The sequence below is a fragment of the Bos mutus genome, chromosome 21, assembly GCF_027580195.1.
Source record: "Bos mutus isolate GX-2022 chromosome 21, NWIPB_WYAK_1.1, whole genome shotgun sequence".
NCBI lineage: Eukaryota > Metazoa > Chordata > Mammalia > Artiodactyla > Bovidae > Bos > Bos mutus.
The window spans coordinates 63,750,694-63,769,747 of NC_091637.1; the positions used below are offsets into that span (position 1 = coordinate 63,750,694).

Here is a 19,054-nt window from a genome sequence, read left to right on the forward strand (position 1 = left end):
TAGTTACTTGTTAATGTACTTTATTAGTTACATGTTAGTATACTTTTATTCCCGACTAGTATATCCGTTGTATGGACATACCGCAGTTTGTTTAGGTATTCATTTGTTGGTGGACGTTTGGGCTGTTTCCAGTCTTTGTATGAGCCCATGTTTTTGTTTTCTCTTGGGTGAATACCTGAGAGTGGATGGTTGGATCAAGCAGCAGAAGCGAGTTTTGCCTTCAGTCTTTCCCATCTTCAGGGTCTTTCCCAGTGAGTCAACTCTTTGCATCAGGTGGCCAGAGTATTGGAGCTTCAGCCTCAGCCACAGTCCTTCCAGTCCCTTCCAGGGTTGTTTTCCTTTAGGACTGACTGGTTTCATCTCCTCAGGGACTTGAGCTATGTAGATATTAGGACACTTGAAGTTTCCTTATGACTCTTCTGATGCTTCATTCTCGCTCATCTTTTCTCTATCTCTTCCTCCCTCTTTTGAGTCTGTTTTTTCCTCTGAATTCCATCTTGGGTAGTTTCTATTGCTGTTTCTTCACATCCATTCATCCTTTCAGTTACTCTCATCTAGTGTGATATGGTTTTCATCTCTAGAAGTTTTCCTTATTTTATATATTAATATATGTCTTCCATGCATCTTCCTAACACATTCATTTCTTTCTTGTAGCTTCTGGAACGTAGGCAATGCAGTTACGATAGCTTTAATTTCCTTGCCTCGTAATTCTATCTTTTCTGGGTTAGTTCTGTCAGTTGGTTCTTTTCCTTCTTATGGGTCATATTTTCCTGCTTCTTTGAATGCCTGGTGGTTTTTTATTTGATGCCAGACATGAATTTTACCTTGTTGAGAGATGGATATTTTATATTCCCATAAATTTTTTGAGCCTTGTTCTGGGATGTGGTTAAGTTACTTGGAAACAGTTTGATTCTTTCAAGTCTTGCCCTTCAGCTTCATTAGGGGGAAGCAGAGTAGCATTTAGTCTAGGGTAAAATCCTCTGTGTTCTCTACCCAGTACCCTGTGGATTTTGTGGTTTTCCACCCTAGCTCAGCCTGACAGGAACTGTTAGCGGCCCTGTGTGAGCTCTGGAGTGGCTGTCTTTATTCTTATTGGGTGGCTCCTGCCCAAGACCCGGGTAATCTCCTCACATATTAGTGCTGACGGCTTCTCAGCCAAAGACTTGCAGGCATTCTCTGCACATCCCTGGAGTGTCCTCTCTTTGTGGGTCTCTCCACTTTGGTATTCTGCCCTCTGAACTCTCATCATCTTGGCTTTTCTGGACTTCCAGCACTGTCTCCCCCACCAAAGGAGACCCCCCAGGCTCCACCTGGCCCCCGCTGGTATCGCTTCCTGGGAACTCTTCTGGCTGTGCCCTGGGGCAGTCATAGGGCTCACCTCTTTGCTTGTCCTCTCTGAGCAGTCACTGCCCTCACTGTCTGATGTCATGTCTTGACAAACCACAGTATAATAAATCTCGTCTGTTCTTTTTAGCTGTTTTAGGTGGGATGGCAAATCCGGTCCCTGTTGCTCCATCTTGGCTCGAAGCAGAAGTTGATGACACCTTGAAAAAAAAAATGTAGTTACACAATGTCAATAAAAAAGGGGGAAGAAAAAATTTTACAGTAATGGTAATTACAGAAAAGAATGTGGTTGGGAGAGGTTAGAGTTCAAACATCCTTTTAGAGTCTAACCTTAGAGTGTTGTAGCTCCACTTTTTTGATAGGAACCTAAAAGGTAATCTGTACAATGAGAACCTAGGTATTTTCCCTTGTAAGGTCATCCATGAACCAGGCATGTCTGGCTTATCATCCTGAAGACAGAGCACTGGTTTCCAGGATGTTTTAAAAAGTTGTATCTTGAAGAACCAGTGGTCTGGCTTTAGCCCCCGTGGTGTATTTCAGGCCATTTAAATGTGCTTTTCTGACCTTCATCTCAATTAATAAAAGCATAGGCTTTCGTGCAGGGGAATATTATCTAAAACTAATCAAAACAGTTCACTTTAGAAGACAGTCAGTGTTATGGGTAATGTACCTGTAGAGAACTTTAAATCAAAACATTTTTATACTAATGGGAATTAATAGAAAAAATAACGAGAATAGCTTTCATTTTATTTCTTTTACTGAAAGGTTTTAAATCCATTGTATCAAATAAAGACTTGTTAAAGCTACCTTTTTAGATATTTTTTGTTAAGTCCTTTTAGGAAGTGAGGACCTCGTATGGAGTGGTGTACAACAAATAAAATGAGTGCATGCTGCACTCGCCTCCACGTGAAATAGAAATGTAGGCTCTGCTTTTAGATCTCTATCAAGTCCCACTCTTGTGCTTGTTATTCTGTCTGCTCTCCCCTTCCCCACCTCCAAAATTTTAATCTTGCCTTTTATGGTAAGGATTTGGGGATCCTGCATGACTTGCTAGGAGCTTTGTTACAAAGCTTTCGTCTTTTTTCTTCTCCCTCCTCTTGGCTTCTCTCTCCTCCCCTCCTCTCCTCTCCCACCCCCCCTCCCCTCCCCTCTCTTCTCCCCACTCCCCTCTCTTCCCCCTGCTCCTCTCTTCCCTCCCCTCCCCTCTCTTCCCTCTCCTCCCCTCTCTTCCCTCTCCTCCCCTCTCTTCCCCCTCCTCCCCTTGCCCCACTCCCTCATTCCAGCTGTCCCAAAGACTGGACATGCCATTCCTGCCTTAGTGTGGTGCTTCTGAACTTCAGAGCAAAGCTCAAGTTTTAGGGCCAATCACTTCACACATTGTTGGGAGCATCTCTTGTTTGTTTTAAAACTGTACAGTGGGGATGTCTCTTACCGGAAACCTCACTTTTCCCCATGTGATAAGAATTCCTTTATGACCACACTAGAGTCAAAGATCTTAGAATTACTATATTAATTTCTTGATTTTAATGTCATTGCTTGCTTATGCTCTTGGGGGCACTGAGGTTTAGTAATCCTGGTCCTTAGTCCTGGGAGACTTCAAGATGTTTGCTCAAAGGATGTCTTGAAAATACTTTTCCTCCCTTGTAGAATTCACCCCCTGCAGGTTTGTGTTGCTTTTACATGAACTGTGCTCATTAAAGTCATGTTCTCTGAAGTGAAAATCAGGCTTGACATGTACTAGGCTGTCAAAGATATTTATTAAATCTGGAAAATTCAAGGTTAAAAAAAACGTAAAATGGATGGAAAAGGTATTAACCATTTTACGATATCTAGGTCTTTAAATTTCTAACAGAAACAAGACAGAATTTCTTCTGCAAAGTTAAGGGTGTGTGTGCATGCAGGTGTGTGTCTATGTGTGTGTGTGTGTGCGCATGTGGAAGTGTGTATAGTATTAGAAATGAACATTAAAGTGTTAAGTGTTAAATAAGCATTCTAAGGGTTTCAAGAAATCTCAGGGCTCTGTGGGAAGTCTTTGCTGGCTTGGTAACTATCGTTAGGCAAAATGAAATTAGAGCATATTTCAAGATAAAGTAATCAACACATTTCCTAAATACACAACCAGAGAATTTCAAGGCTGGTCTTTCCATAAGTGACTGTTCTTACTCTTTCCCTTCTGTTTCATCTGTCATGCATTAATTGAAACCCAGCAGCTCCCCCGGAACCCTACTCTGCGCTCCACCTGTGTTTTGCTCTAGGTTTGTCTAGTCCCTGTGTTACATCTCCAGCCGGCTTTTTGCCCAGTGCGTGATGGAGATGGGGTGGGGACAGTTTAATTGCTCTCTGATCTGTGTCCGTTTTTCTGGGATAGTTATTTGTTGACCAGTCTCTGTTCTGCTAGGTAGGGAGCCCTAAGGTTAGGAAGGTCACAGTGTCTGGCCCAGAAGATGCTTAGTAACATCTTGTTGAATTTAATGGGAGGTTTGTTAGCTTTAAGCTCTGTGTCATCTAAATTCAAATGAGGCACGTATCGCTTCTTAGGGTGATCTTATGTGTTTTTTCAGGTGTCCAGCATCACTGTTTCACAACGCAAGACTCATAAAAGATCTTGATACGATTTCCTTCCAGATTCAAGAGACTCTGCTGAAGCTCCTTTAATCAGTCACAATGGCAGCGACTGATTTATATATATAGTATTTTATATCAGTCAGGGGCTATAGAATTCTTTTACAATCAAGTATACAAACATGAGCTCAACGTCATTTGAAACAGGTTTACTAATGGGATAGGGTCAGCTCTTGTCATTTTCTATGATATGATGAATTTCAGAGCCAGAGCTCAAGTGGCAGGTCCAGCCCCGGAATGAACAAGACTCAGTTCCTGACCTACCCAGATGATCAAAGGGGAAGCCAGAGTCTTAGAAGTGAAATAAAGCTGGAACCCTTCAGCCAGGGGTGGTGTCCAGGGCCGCAGATCTGACAGAAGGGCTGAAATCCAGACCTGAGAGTAACGGAGCACATGCTGCGTGTCTGCACTGCCTGGTCCCGTATTTCTTTTGTTAGTGAATGCTGTCGTGGTATAACTTTTCTGCAAGCAGTGCATGATACAGAAAGCCAGCTTTTACGTGAGATGTCTACCTGCAGATTATTGAGACATCGTTAGTCCTTACTGCTTTTGTGATTGGTTCCTAAAATACTAGAACCCTATAAGACTTTTTCTAAATAGCATTTGTCTAGTATTTTGGAAAGGTAAAATGATGCAAAAATTATATGTTTATTTTATGCTTAGTACCACACACGTCCTACTGGAATGAGTACTTGTCAATTGGAGGGACTCCAGAGTCCCGTGTAAAGGCTCGCCCTTGCCTTGCTGCGTTCACTGCATGACTTAGATGATGTGGGTGAGAAGCCTAACTTCTTCAATCTCATCTCTGAAACAGGCATGACACCCAGATGGAGCCAGTTGTATGAGGACTTCCCTGGTAATCCAGTGGTTAAGACTCGAGTCTTCTAATGCAGGGGACATGGGTTTGATCCCTGGTATGGGAACTAAGATTCCACATGCAGCAGGGCCTGGCCAAAAAAAAAAAAGGAAAAGAAGAAGTCGTGTGGGTTGGAGATAATGCACCATAAGACCCAGGGTTTGGCACATGGTGGGTGGGAAGTGAAGGTAGCTATTACTGTTTGGTGCTATCCTTAATGTTTTAAATAATTAAGGAAAAGAGAGGCCACCTCAAAATAAAGGCGACAGATTCTCAGTTCACCTTCTAAATTGAATAGCCCCACGTTGACCGCCTGGAACATCATTCAGATAACAGCAGCACCTTCATATCACCAGGATATTTAGAGTCAAGAGTCTGTTTTTATCTCTAGGTAATGAGATAATTATATGAATGAAGAAAAAAGTGTACTTTCCTTGCCTTTTTAATAAAATAAAACACATAAGTTACCTGAAGATCTTTTTGTGCCACTTTTTACTGTAAACAGTAATTAAGCTCGAAAGTCATAGCCACAAATAGCAGCATGAAGACCAGGTAAACGGCACAGCTCAAGGTCACCTTTTTACCTACGGAACCAGGCGTGCTATAGGACCTACCAGGCCTATTGACGTCACTTGAAACTCAGAAAGAAGCTGGCGTTTGGCTAGGTTCTCGTAAGAAGCAAGTCCAGATGGAGCCCTGGATGGAATGCTTGGTACGTGTTTTGGCCACTAGTCAGGTGCTGTCAAGGCTTCCCTGGTGGCTCAGATGGTAAAGAACCTGCCTGCCAATGCAGAAGACTTGAGAGACGCAGGTTTGATCCTTGGGTTGGGAAGATCCCATGGAGTAGGACATGGCAACCCACTCCAGTATTCTTGCCTGGAGAATCCCATGGACAGAGGAGCCTGGCGGGCTACAGTCCATGGGGTTGCAAAGAGTCAAACACGACTGAGTGACTAACACTTTCCCATGACAGCACCTGCATGCACGCTAAGTCGCTTCACTGTGTCCGACTCTTTGCAACCCTATGGACAGTAGCCCACCAGGCTCCTCTGTCCATGGAATTCCCCAGGCAAGAATACCGAAGTGGGTTGCCATTTCCTTCTCCAGGGGATGTTCCTGACCCAGGGATCAAACCTGGGTCTCCTGCATTGTAGGCAGATTCTTTACCATCTGAGCCAACAGGGAAGCCCTACTGTCATGGCAGAGGACTGTTATGAAACTGTTCTTCATCTTCAGCTTATGTCACATTTCCTCAGCTTGATCAAGGTGCTGCAGAGCCAGAAATGGTACTTTTTACTTTAGTCTCCGCCTATCTCATGGGGCAGACACTGCACATACTTGCAGGATGTGTTCAATAACTTATTAAAGTTGATTTCACTGTTTTCAGTGTTAGCTGTTTGCTGTGATAAACAATATTAGCAGCAATGAACTATAGAAATCCTAGACTACCTACGGAATTTGGGATGGACCTGTACACACTGCTGTATTTTAAATGGATAGCCATCAAGGACCTACTGTGTAGCGCATGGAACTCTGCTCAGTGTTATGTGGCAGCCTGGATGGGAGGGGAGTCTGGGGGAGAATGGATGCGTGTATATGTATGACTGAGTTCCTTCGCTGTTTACCTGAAACTATCACAACGCTGTTAATCGGCTATCCCCCGATACAAAATAAAAAGTTAAAAACCATAAAGCGATATGAACAAGTAAGAAAATACTAAACTACCATTTGTGTTGAGCACCCATTGCCATCATCCTATTTGATGTTTCGTATACATTAACCTCTGACCTCACAAGAACTTCAGAAGACAGGTTATGGTGTTATTCCTGGAGGGGTCAAGTCGTTGGCCAAGCTCACACGGTTCGTAAGTGCCAGATCCAGGAGCTGAGCCCTGCTGAGTTTGACTCCCAGGTCAGTGTCCTCTCAGAAGCCCCAGGACCCAGACAGTCCAGTGCAGGTAACCCTGATCATTATCTTTTCCAAGAACCAGTCTTCTGAAATGTGTTCAGACCTTGACAGAATGCCAGGAGGCTGGACTTGCAGCCCCAGGAAGGTCTGTGGCTGGCAGAGGATGCACAGTGTCTTCTAGAGCAGCTGGCCCGCTGAGACATCTGCCCTGAGGTGCTCGCCCCACTGTGGGGCCGGTCCTGCCTCACGTTAAATCCTGTCCACCCCCTCGCACACAGCATCATAGCCATCTGAGGGATCGTTACCGATACTGAGATAAAGGGACAGCCTGCCCGCCCTGTGTAAATAGATCCCCAGGTCTTCCTGAGGAAATGAGCAGTGCCACAGCCAGTTCTAGTTAAAAACTCAAGAGGTGATAATACAGACAGTATCATCTTTTCCCAGGCTTCCCCTAACACACCCCAAAGTGCAGTGATGCTTGAAAGAATGCGAAAACTTTGAAAACCGATCAAGCTGCCCTCTTGTTAACACCATCTTAATGACCTCTGTAGGTGAACTTTAGAGGCCTTCGAAAGAAAATTACTTAAATAAATAACCTGTGAAGGTTTCATGTGGGCCGGATTCCCAATCTCATGAGGTTTTCTTTGATGGAATTCAGATGCACTCGCCCATCCTGTGCTGTGCCATGCACAGAGGTTGGAAATGGTTTGTGTTGGTTAAACCGAGCTTGGGGTTTTGTAGCTCATTATGCTAATCAGCTTGGCCCCAGCTGAACTGGCAGGGTAACAACACTGGCCTTTTCTGTGCACAAGGTTAAGAACTCCAGGCAGCTGCCGCTGCTGCCAGAAGCCTGAGTCTGATCTCTAGGGTCACTCCCCTTGGGAGCAGAAGACGTTCCACGGCGGTGAAAGCAGCGGTGCCGGCAGCATCTGATAAGCACTGCAGTTATGTGGCCTGGGAGAGCTGCAGCCAGTCTCACAAGTGGAGGGCCTCTTCAGCAGACCAGACGTTTAAGCTTTTAATCACTTGTGTTTGAAGGCAGATACGGAGGTTCTTGGGCTTCCCTGGTGGCTCAGATGGTAAAGAATCCGCCTGCAGTGCCGGAGACCGGAGTTTGATCCCCAAGTTGGGAAGATCACCCGGAGACGGGAACATCTACCCACTCCAGTGTTCTGGCCTGAAGAGAGAGGAGCCTGGCGGGCTGAAGTCCATAGGGTCACACAGAGTTGGACACGACTGAAGCGACTTGGCATGCACGCATGTACAAACAGGCCACTGGAATGCTGTTTTGCATCATAAATGTTGATAATATAGAGCAGCAGATAGCTGCCTGACTTACATGCTGGATTATGTGATGTTGATTATGAGACATGAGGTTGAACGACAGAGGCTGACTGAGTCCCGTCCAGGGCTTGCTGGCCAGCACGTTCTGTGTGTTCAGGCCCCGCCGATGGATGTGGCACCCTGCTCAAAGCTGCTGTCCACTTGGACAACTCAACAAATATGATTCTATAAGCAGATTGGGGGCTTCCCTGATAGCTCAATTGGTAAAGAATCTGCCTGCAATGCAGGAGGCCCAGTTCAATTCCTGGGTCACGAAGATCCCCTGGAGAAGGGATAGGCTACCCACTTCAGTATTCTTGGGCTTCCCCTGTGGCTCAACTGGTTAAGAATCCGTCTGTAATGCGAGAGACCTGGGTTCAATCCCTGGGTTGGGAAGATCCCCTGGACAAGGGAAAGGCTACCCACTCCAGTATTCTGGCCTGGAGAATTCATTCCATGGACTGTATAGTCCATGGGATTGCAAAAGAGTTGGACACAACTGAGCGAATTTCACTTTCACTTTCCATAAGCAGATTATTTTATGGCTCAGAAAACATGTTATTAATCAAACGCTATTGTCTGATGAGTTTTTCAGTGCTATTTTATATCATGATATTCAGTCAGAAATGAAGAGACAGAGTTTGGAGACCTGCCCACCTCTAGCTTTTTTCATTTGGGCATTTCCCCACTCTCTACAGTGTTCACAGTTTTCAGACTTCGTTTTTTTATTTTTTAGGGACAAAAAGACTGCAGGTTTTTCCACGTGTGTCCTCACCCACCTGTGAGTTTACCGCTTAGCCCAGGGCTAAAAATCATGAAAAGGGGAGTTGTTTTTTTTTTTTTTTTTTTATAGTTCCCCATCTTCCCTCCACCAAGCGAGTGCAAACTCCCACTGTAGTCTCTGTGCTTGTGTCCGCGCTCCAGTACTTCTTCTGTTGTTTGTATGGTTTGCAGGCTTAACAATGCCTTTCTGCAGGGTATCCAAGAGAAGTCATCATACCCAGAAGCAGAAGAGATTGATGATGCTTGCATGTTAGTTAGGAGACATAAACAGTAAGCAAACAAGCAAGGTGATTATATAATTAGTTCATGGTGATGCTATGAAAGAAAGAAAGAAGATGGATGTGACTTCCTTGGTGGTCCGGTGATACAGACTGCACACTTCCGCTGCAGGTTTGATCCCTGATCGGGGACCTAGCATCTGCAAACTGCATGCATGTGTGCTAAGTCATTTCATTCGAATCCCATTCTTTGTGACCCTCTGGACTGAAGCTCACCAGGCTCCTCTGTACATAAAGTGAAAGTGAAAGTCGATCAGTCGTGTCTGACTCTTTGCAGCCCCCGTGGACTATGCTGCTGCTAAGTCGCTCAGTCGTGTCCGACTCTTAGCGACCCCCTGGACTGCAGCTTACCAGGCTCCTCCGTCCGTATGATTTTCCAGGCAAGAGTACTGGAGTGGGGTGCCATTGCCTTCTCCGTCCATGAAATTCTCCAGGCCAGAATACTGGAGTGGGTAGTCTTTCCCTTCTCCAGGGGATCTTCCCAACCCAGGGATCAAACCCAGGTCTTGGATTCTTTACCAGCTGAGTCACCAGGGCATGGCATGTCCAGAAAGAAAAGAAAAGAAACAAGGTGAGTGTGATTGAAAAGAACAACTTTAGGAAAGGTTATTAGCCAGATTCTCTGAAAAACTCCCATTTGAATTGAGACTGAAAGAACAGAACTTGGTCATGGAAATGCTTCAGGCAAAGGCAACAGCAGATACAAATCCTTAAAGTAAGAGAGAAAGGATAGTTTGACAGGAACTCAGAAAGAGAAGGGAAGAAGGGTGTAAGATGAGTTGGAGAGGCCAAGAGGACCATGGAGGGCCCTGATGAACCTTGCTAAGAAATTATGAGTTAGTGATTCTAGACAGAACTATGATGAGTTGTCAAGGCTGTATATTGTCACCCTGCTTATTTAATTTATATGCAGAGCATATCATGCAAAATGCTGGGCTTAGTGAAGCACAAGCTGGAATTAAGATAGGTGGGAGAAATATCAGTAACCTCCAATATGCAGATGACACCACCCTTATGGCAGAAAGTGAAGAGCCTCTTGATGAAAGTGAAAGAGGAGAGTGAAAAAGCTGGCTTAAAACTCAACGATCCAAAAGTTAAGATCATGGCATCCAGTCCCATCACTTCATGGCAAATAGATGGGGAAACAGTGGAAACACTGACAGACTTTATTTTCTTGGGCTCCAAAATCACTGCAGATGGTGACTGCAGCCATAAAATTAAAAGTTGCTTGCTCCTTGGAAGAAAAGCTATGACCAATCTAGACAGCATGTTAAAAAGCAGAGATATTACTTTGCCGACAAATGTCCCATCTGGTCAAAGCTATGGTTTTTCTAGTGGTTATGTATGGATGTGAGAGCTGGACTGTAAAGAAAGCTGAGCACTGAAGAATTGATGCTTTTAAACTGTGGTGTTGGAGAAGACTCTTGAGAGTCCCTTAGACTGCAAGGAGATCCAACCAGTCCATCGTGAAGGAAATCAGTCCTGAATATTCATTGGAAGGACTGATGCTGAAGCTGAAGCTCCAATACTTTGACCACCTGATGTGGACAGCCGATCATTGGAAAAGACCCTGATGCTGGGAAAGATTGAAGGCAGGAGGAGAAGGGGGCGACAGAGGATGAGATGGTTGGATGGCATCACCAACTCTGTAGACATGAGTTTGAGCAAGCTCCAGAAGTTGGTGATGGACAGGCAAGCCTGTGCAGTCCATGAGGTCACAGAGAGTCAGACATGACTGAGCGACTGAACTGAACTATTGCTTTGTCAGGTTTGTTGTTGTTTAGTTGCTAAGTTGTGTTGTCTGACTTTTTGTGACCCCACGGACTGCAGCCTGCCAGGCTCCTCTGTCCATGGGATTTCCCAAGCAAGAATACTGGAGTGAGTTTTCATTTCCCTCTCCAGGGGATCTTCCCAAACCAGGGTTCAAACCTGCATTTCCTGGCAGGCAGATTCTTTACCACTGAGTCACCTGGGAAGCCTCTTTGTCAGATGAGCCGATCCTTTAAAGTCTTGACTGGTGGGTAGTCATCGCACGGACCTGTCAGTAGCATCGTTGGAACAAAAGCCAGAGACTGGGCAGCAGATTTCTACCACCTGTGGGAAGTTGTACTAGACATATGCTAATATCCACTCTACTTCTAGAGTTCTCTAATATCATGCAAAGAAAATGGCCCAGCTCTAGAAAAATATCATGGCAATTAAAACCACAGTTTAAAAAAACGAAAAGCACAGATCTAGAGAATGAAAAGACAGTAGCAGAATGAAGCACTGTAGTTCCTTGTAAGAAAAGATTTCACACAAGTCTGCCGTGGTCTCTGGTGGGGGTGGCTTAGTCGCTCAGTCGTGTCTGACTCTTTGTGACCCCACGGACTGTAGCCCACCAGGCTCCTCTGTCCATGGGATTTCCCAGGCAAGAATACTGGAGTGGGTTGCCATTTCCTCCTCCACGGGATCTTCCTGACCCAGGGATTGAACCCAGGTCTCCTTCACTCCGGTGGGTCTCCTGCACTGCAGGCAGATTCTTTACTGACTGAGCCACCGGGGAAGCCATGGTCTCTAGTTTTTAACTATTATTGTGTGATGGCAACGTGCTGGTGTGTGTCTCTGGTCTGAGTTCTCTGGGCAGCAGTTGAGACTCACTTGTTCCTTGTTTCTTCCGTCTAGATGACAGCGCTTCTGCTGCCAGCAGCATGGAGGTGACAGACCGCATCGCCTCCCTAGAGCAGCGAGTCCAGCTGCAGGAGGACGACATCCAGCTGCTCAAGTCGGCTCTGGCCGATGTGGTTCGGAGGCTGAGCGTCACCGAGGAGCAGCAGGCCGTGCTCAGCAGGAAAGGGCCTACCAAAGGTGGGCGCTGGAGACGCACGGGGGCGGCTGTGGGCTCGGCAGCGGTGCATTTGGTTTCTTCTCATTTTAAGTGTTCTTTTCTAAAAAGCCGAAGCACAGTTAATTTACCGTGTTGTGTTGGTCCCGCGTGTACAGCAGAGTACTTCAGTCATACATGCACACGCGTGCTAAAGGTGTACAGCAGAGTACTTCAGTCATACCCGTACACGCGTGCTAAAGGTGTACAGCAGAGTACTTCAGTCATACCCGTACACGCGTGCTAAAGGTGTACAGCAGAGTACTTCAGTCATACATGTACACGCGTGCTAAAGGTGTACAGCAGAGTACTTCAGTCATACCCGTACACGCGTGCTAAAGGTGTACAGCAGAGTACTTCAGTCACACCCGTACACGCGTGCTAAAGGTGTACAGCAGAGTACTTCAGTCATACACGTACACGTGTGCTAAAGGTGTACAGCAGAGTACTTCAGTCATACCCGTACACGCGTGCTAAAGGTGTACAGCAGAGTACTTCAGTCATACACGTACACGCGTGCTAAAGGTGTACAGCAGAGTACTTCAGTCATACCCGTACACGCGTGCTAAAGGTGTACAGCAGAGTACTTCAGTCATACATGCACACGCGTGCTAAAGGTGTACAGCAGAGTACTTCAGTCATACATGCACACGCGTGCTAAAGGTGTACAGCAGAGTACTTCAGTCATACATGCACACGCGTGCTAAAGGTGTACAGCAGAGTACTTCAGCCATACATGCACACGCGTGCTAAAGGTGTACAGCGGAGTACTTCAGTCATACACGTACACGCGTGCTAAAGGTGTACAGTGGAGTACTTCAGTCATACATACACACGCGTGCTAAAGGTGTACAGCAGAGTACTTCAGTCATACACGTACACGCAGCGTGCTAAAGGTGTACAGTGGAGTACTTCAGTCATACATACACACGCGTGCTAAGTTGCTTCAGTTGCGCCTGACTCTCTGCGACCCCATGGACTGTAGCCCGCCAGGCTTCTCTGTCTATGGAATTTTCCAGGCACAGATACTGGAGCAGGTTGCTATTATTTCCCTCTCCAGGTGATCTTCCCGACCCAGGGATAGAACCTGGGTCTCCTGCCTTGGCAGGCAGATTCTTTACGGGTGTATCGCCTGGGAAGCCTTTATAGGTTGTCACAAAATACTGAGTATAGTTCTCTGACTGTATGTACAGCAGGTCCTTGTTGGTTATCTATTTTATATACAGATGAGATGGTTAGGTAGCATCACCAGCTCAACGGAAATGAATTTGAGCAAACTGCAGGAGATAGTGGAGGACAGAGGAGCCTGGTGTGCTGCAGTCCATGGGGTCACAAAGAGTCGGACACGACTTAGTGACTGAATGACAACAATAAGTTGTATATGTTAATCCCAACCGCCTAATTTATCCCTCTCCCTCCTTTCCCCTTTAGGAATCATAAGTTTGTTTTCTATGTCTATGCGTCTATTTCTGTTTTGTAAATAAGTTCATTTGTATTTGTTTTTGGATTCCACATACAAGTGATAGCCTGTGGTGTTTGTCTTTCTCCATCTGACTTACTTCACTTAGTATGATCATCTCTAGGTTCATCCACGTTGCTGCAAGTGGCATGATTTCATTCTTTTTTATGACTGAGTAATACTCCATTGTATATAATGTGCCACATCTTCTTTATCCACTCCTCTGTTGATGAACATTTAGGTTGCTTCACTGTCTTGGCTATTGTACACAGTGCTGATCTGGACACTGGGGTGTGTGTATCTTTTTGAATTATGGTTTTCTCTGGACATATGCCCAGGGATGGGATTGTAGGATCACATGGTTGTTCATGGCAGATTCTTGCTCCAGGAGATACGTTGCTCTCTTAATATTGACAGAGAAACCAAGCTTAGAACAACAGTGAAGCAATCGTAGGATTGTTGAAATCATCCCACAAAGCATGACGGTATCTTTTGCCTGGACAGTGGTGAGTTGTAGCCGACATTGTAGCCGACGTTGGTGAGTTGTAGCCGACGTTGGTGAGTTGTAGCCGACGTTGGTGACATGTAGCCGACGTTGGTGACATGTAGCCGACGTTGGTGAGTTGTAGCTGACGTTGGTGAGTTGTAGCTGATATTGGTGACATGTAGCCGACGTTGGTGAGTTGTAGCCGACGTTGGTGAGTTGTAGCCGACTTTGGTGAGTTGTAGCCGATGTTGGTGAGTTGCAGTAGACATTAGTGACTAGTAGCTGACATTGGTGACTTGTTGCTGACGTTGGTGACTTGTCGCTGACGTTGGTGACTTGTCGCTGACGTTGGTGACTTGTCGCTGACGTTGGTGACTTGTTGCTGACGTTGGTGAGCTGTAGCCGACATTGGTGAATTGTAGCCCAGGTGTGCACAGTTGTAGGTGATCAGTAAATGCCAGTTGAATCAAGGAAGAAATGTCTGCAGTGGACCGGTAAACAGTTTTCTAAGACTCTGAGATAGAGCTTGTAAAACCAAAACCGAAACCACACACGATTCCTTGGCTCCTGTGGAGGCTGTGCCACCTGGGTACTCTCAGGGACTCGAATCTCTCTCTCTGCCCTCAGTTTACAATGTCGTCCAGTTCAGCACAGCAAACACTTTTGATCAGGGGCTGAGAGGAGGCAGGCCCCTCCCTGATATGCTTAGAACCCGAAGCTTATTACTAACTTCCCCTCCTTCTTTGCTCATAAGCTCCTAGTAAGGCAAAACCTTCTGTTGTTTTTTTTTTTTTTAATCCCTTTTTCTTTTTTCTAGTAGAACATTGCCTATGACAGAATTCTATACCTATAAATAGTGGATTTCTGGCACATTTAAATCACCATTTCATTCCCCAGTGGTGCCTGGGAACAAAATAGAAAGCAATATTTGTGTGTTAAGTAACTCTGTAGTGACCCTCTTCTTACAGTTGTAGAAATAAAATGCCTCGTAAAAGCTTCTCTCCTGCTAGTTAGAACCCTGGCATGTGATTTCAGCCAATATGCATTACTCATCTTTGGCCAGAACCGCTTTTCCTCATGGCTAACTCTTGAAAACGGAATTCATCTTGGCTGTCAAATTCCTTTGGTTAAGCCGTTTTAAGTCTGCAGCATGTAAATGTCCCTTTAAAATTACCTTTCTTATTTTGTTGGGATTTAGCAAATCATTTCACAGTTACCATCTTTTCCTTGGAGTCGGGAGAGGGTACTATCTTGATGTTGCATCTGTTCGTTTCTTCTCCAGCCCGGATACATTTTCACATGTCTGTGGAAAGCAATCTCTTTTCCCTGTCCTTCAGGGTAATTATCACCAGCTCCATGTGAGATACACATATTGGGAGATGCCTACATTGTGAATAATCCCTTTAAATAATCTTTTTCTCCTAAGTTACAAAGCGATTAGGTATTTTAAATAGAAACCAGGTTATTCCAGGTATTCTTGACCTATGCAGCTTTCCAAAAATAAATCTGATGACTACTGTATCCTAAAGGGTACGTTTGAAGTCGTTGCTTTGTATACAACTTCAGGCTTCTAAAACTTCTATTTTTAGAAAAGGAGGGGGGGAAAATAAAGGGGCCTGCCCAGGAGTTTTCTTTTCTTGATAAAGAGTAAAGTTTGAGTTTTGGAAACTTCTTTTTTTTTTTTTTCATACTTAGATTGGATGTTTCTTTATAGCATTCTTTTCGAAAAAGAAAATAAACCAAAGCATGATAAAGTCACACCAAGAAATAGAAAAAAGGTCATAAGAGAGCTGGTGAGTGGCATGGCCTGAATGCAGGGGGCTGTGGTGTTCCGCTTCCCAGTGGGAGAGGAGGGGAGAAGCAGAAGTGATCCCATCGGAAGCTCCAAGTTGCTGCTTCTCTTTCAGAGCTTGCCGTGTTGGCACTCCGTGTGCCCCCCTACCTGGAGCTGGCACTCCAGAGCTGTGGCTTAGTTAGGGGATACTTAGACAAGGCAGCTTTGAGACAAACCTCCTTTGGGTCTTCGAAGGCCACATTATTACTATCACATGCTGTTCTTTGGGTTTGCTGCCCTCATACAGACTGGGCACATGGTGTTCAGATTTTTTAAATACTAAACGATTTCCCCTGCAAGGTGAGTTGCCAGAAGCTTAGGGCTCAGTGTCTTGAGCTTCCGGTGCACAATGTTGAGCTGTTTGCCCAGTGACAGGGATGACAGGGCCGCAGAGAAACAGGCCGCCTGGTCAGACAGGGAGCCTTGGTGTGGCTCAGCTCAAAAGAAGGGCATGGTGAGAGCCGTGACCGTCCATCAGCCATTCTAAAATGTCAGACTGCAGTGTCCACTCACTGGCCTCAGTATTGCCAGGGAGACCGTGGATAAATACTCATCCTTTTCATGACAGTGTGTGTGTGTGTGTGTGTGCGCGTGCGTGCATGCGCTCAGTCATGTCTGACTCTTTGCGACCCCATGGACTGTAGTAGCCCGCCAGTCTCCTCTGTCCATGGACTTCTCCAGGCAAGAATACTGGAGTGGGTTTCCATTTCTTCCTCCAGGAGATCTTCCCGACTCAGGGATCGAACCCTGGTCTCTTGCATCTCCTGCATAGGCAGGCGGATTCTTTACCACTGAGTCACCTGAGAAGCCCTTTTCATGACAGTACTTCACTTACTTGAAGAAAGTGTATCCTGACGTCTAAGCTTTGACTTCCTTTATCATTCTTCATGTGACTTAATTCATACCCGAATGAGAACTGCAGTCTCGTGAAAGTAACTCACTAACGGATCAAGTTCAGGGCCTCCTGAGACAGAAAAGTTTGCAGCCAACCCTGGACAGACAGCTTACAGAGAGAGCTGCGTCTCAGGCTCTGCTTTGCCTTGGTGACCTTCCCTTATCCCCAGGACTGGTGTTTTGTGCTAATTTAACATCTCTTCTTAACCCTAGTCTCAGAATTGCTGTCCTCCTTTCTTTATGTCATTAAAATAAATAAATAAGACACAGGAAGCACTTGTTCCCATCATGCATCTCAACTGTAGGGAACCTCAGCTTTGTTCAGGTGGGGTTACCTTTCAGAGGGACTTCCCTGATGGTCCAGTGGTTAAGAATCCGCCTTCCAATGCAAGGGACATGGGTTCAAATCCTGGTCAGGGAACTAATACCCCACATACTACAGAGCAACTAAGACTGTACCTCATTACTGAGCTGGCACTTCAGAGCCCACGCACCACAACTAGATATCCGCACGCTGTAGCCAGGATCCCACAGGACACGAGGAGGATCCTAAATGCCGCAACTCAGACCCAATGCAGCCAAGTAAATAAATAAAGCTTTCAGATAGGAAGATTTGTTGTTGTTGTGTATTTGCTAAGGTGTGTCTGACTCTTTGTGGCCCCATGGACGCCGGGCTTCCCTGTCCTTCACTATCTCCCAGAGCTTGTTCAGACTCATGTCCATCGAGTCGGTGATGCCATCCAACCATCTCATCCTCTGTCGCCCCTTCTCCTCCTGCCTTCAATCTTTCCCAGCATCAGGGTCTTTTCCAATGATCAGCTCTTTGCATCAGGTGACCAAAGTATTGGAGCTTCAGCTTCAACATCAGTCCTTCTGATGAATATTCAGGATTGATTTCCTTTAGGATTGATGGGTTTGGTCTCCTTGCTGTCCAAGGGACTGGGAAGATTTGGGATGTTTTAATTATGCTGAGCTTGGGTTATCATAAAGTGGGGAGAAGAAAAGCAAATAGTTTCTGGAGGCCAATATTCTTAAAATTCTTGCTAATATGAAAGTTTTTTCAATATTGTGGTTGGACTAGGGGGACAGAATGCAGTGAACAGACACCATTGTATTGCTATTCTGAGTGTAGATACAGAAAAATGCATGTGAATAAGGGAATTCCTTACAGAATTACAGGTATTGGAGAAAACTTGTATAGAAAATACAAAAGCAAAAGTAACCACTAGGGATATGACCAGAAAACTGTGGCACCTCATATGAGGGAAAGCTTTGTAATCTTCAAAGATGCTTCTGTTTTAGGTAACAGCATGGGAGATGTTTGTGTATTATATTAAAAGGCAGAATCAGGATATCAAACTGGATACGTTGTATTTTCCAACTAAACAGACAAAATCTATGCAAAGAAGAGTGAAGTGTACCAAGAGTTATCTTTTTTTTTTTTCCTGAGTGATGGGGTGATGATTTTTTTTCCTTTTTATACTTTTATACTAAATGTTCTTGGGTGTACATTCCTTGATAAGCAGAAGGAATTTATGCTTTAAAAATGACTCCTTTCTTACCACCGAAGGTGATCTTCACTGCACAAGGTCAGCAACAGGGCTCAGAGCAAATGTCTGGAGGCTGAGCTTGCTCACGTGTGTTCTCAAAAAGACAAGCGATGTGCTTTGGAGTTAAATTCATAACAGATCCATTGTTGACATGCACGACTAACTTCCATTTCAGTTCTAGGGAAGTGTTATGGGATTTTAATGTAAAATGTAGGTTGAAATCTAGTTGTCCCTTGTATGAGAGGATTGTCTGCTTTTTTATACATTAACCAACAAGAGTTCTTATTTCTCATTTTAAATTTTGCTTGGCAGTTCAGATTGTCGTTTGACAGCTTAACTTTTTAAAAACCTGAATATACCTTCTTCAGACTTTTCTGTTCTTTATATTAATAGTCCCATTAATCAACAGATCAGAGAGTAAATCACTATAAGCAGAAGCCATCTGCTGGAGGCGCTGACAAGCAAGACAGTTGTGTTAATCTGGGACATCGAAACCTCGTCTCAGAATTTAGTCTTTGCGAGTACTGTTGAAAGCAAACTGCAAGTCATCCTTAAGTAGCTTCTGCGATATTAACACTTAACACTGATTTTCACTATCATACCTGAGACTGTCATTTATTAATTGGATAGGTGTTGGCCTTTGCAGTAGGTATTTTGGATATATTAATTAATGTCACTTCTCCACAGCCCTTTGAGGTGGGTATTATTGTTCCCGTTTTACAGATGAGAAGGCAGCCTCTAGGACACTGGATAATTTGCCCCACACAAATTGTCCGTCTGGTTTGGGAAAATCTGGAATTTGACCCCTGTAGGCCTGGCTCCACTTATGTTCTTGTAGTCATCTGTGTGGCTT

General features: G+C 44.9%; 1 protein-coding gene across 6 annotated transcripts in view; it reads left to right on the forward strand.

Moving 5' to 3' along the window:
- The window catches only part of EML1 (EMAP like 1), a 199,021-nt gene that overhangs the window by 100,030 nt on the left and 79,937 nt on the right, over nucleotides 1–19,054 (forward strand). For all 6 annotated transcript variants that reach the window (XM_070357957.1, XM_070357954.1, XM_070357956.1 and 3 more), the window contains exon 2: nucleotides 11,779–11,961. In XM_070357957.1, coding sequence (XP_070214058.1) covers nucleotides 11,779–11,961 — 183 coding nt within the window. The remainder of the gene's footprint in view (nucleotides 1–11,778; nucleotides 11,962–19,054) is intronic.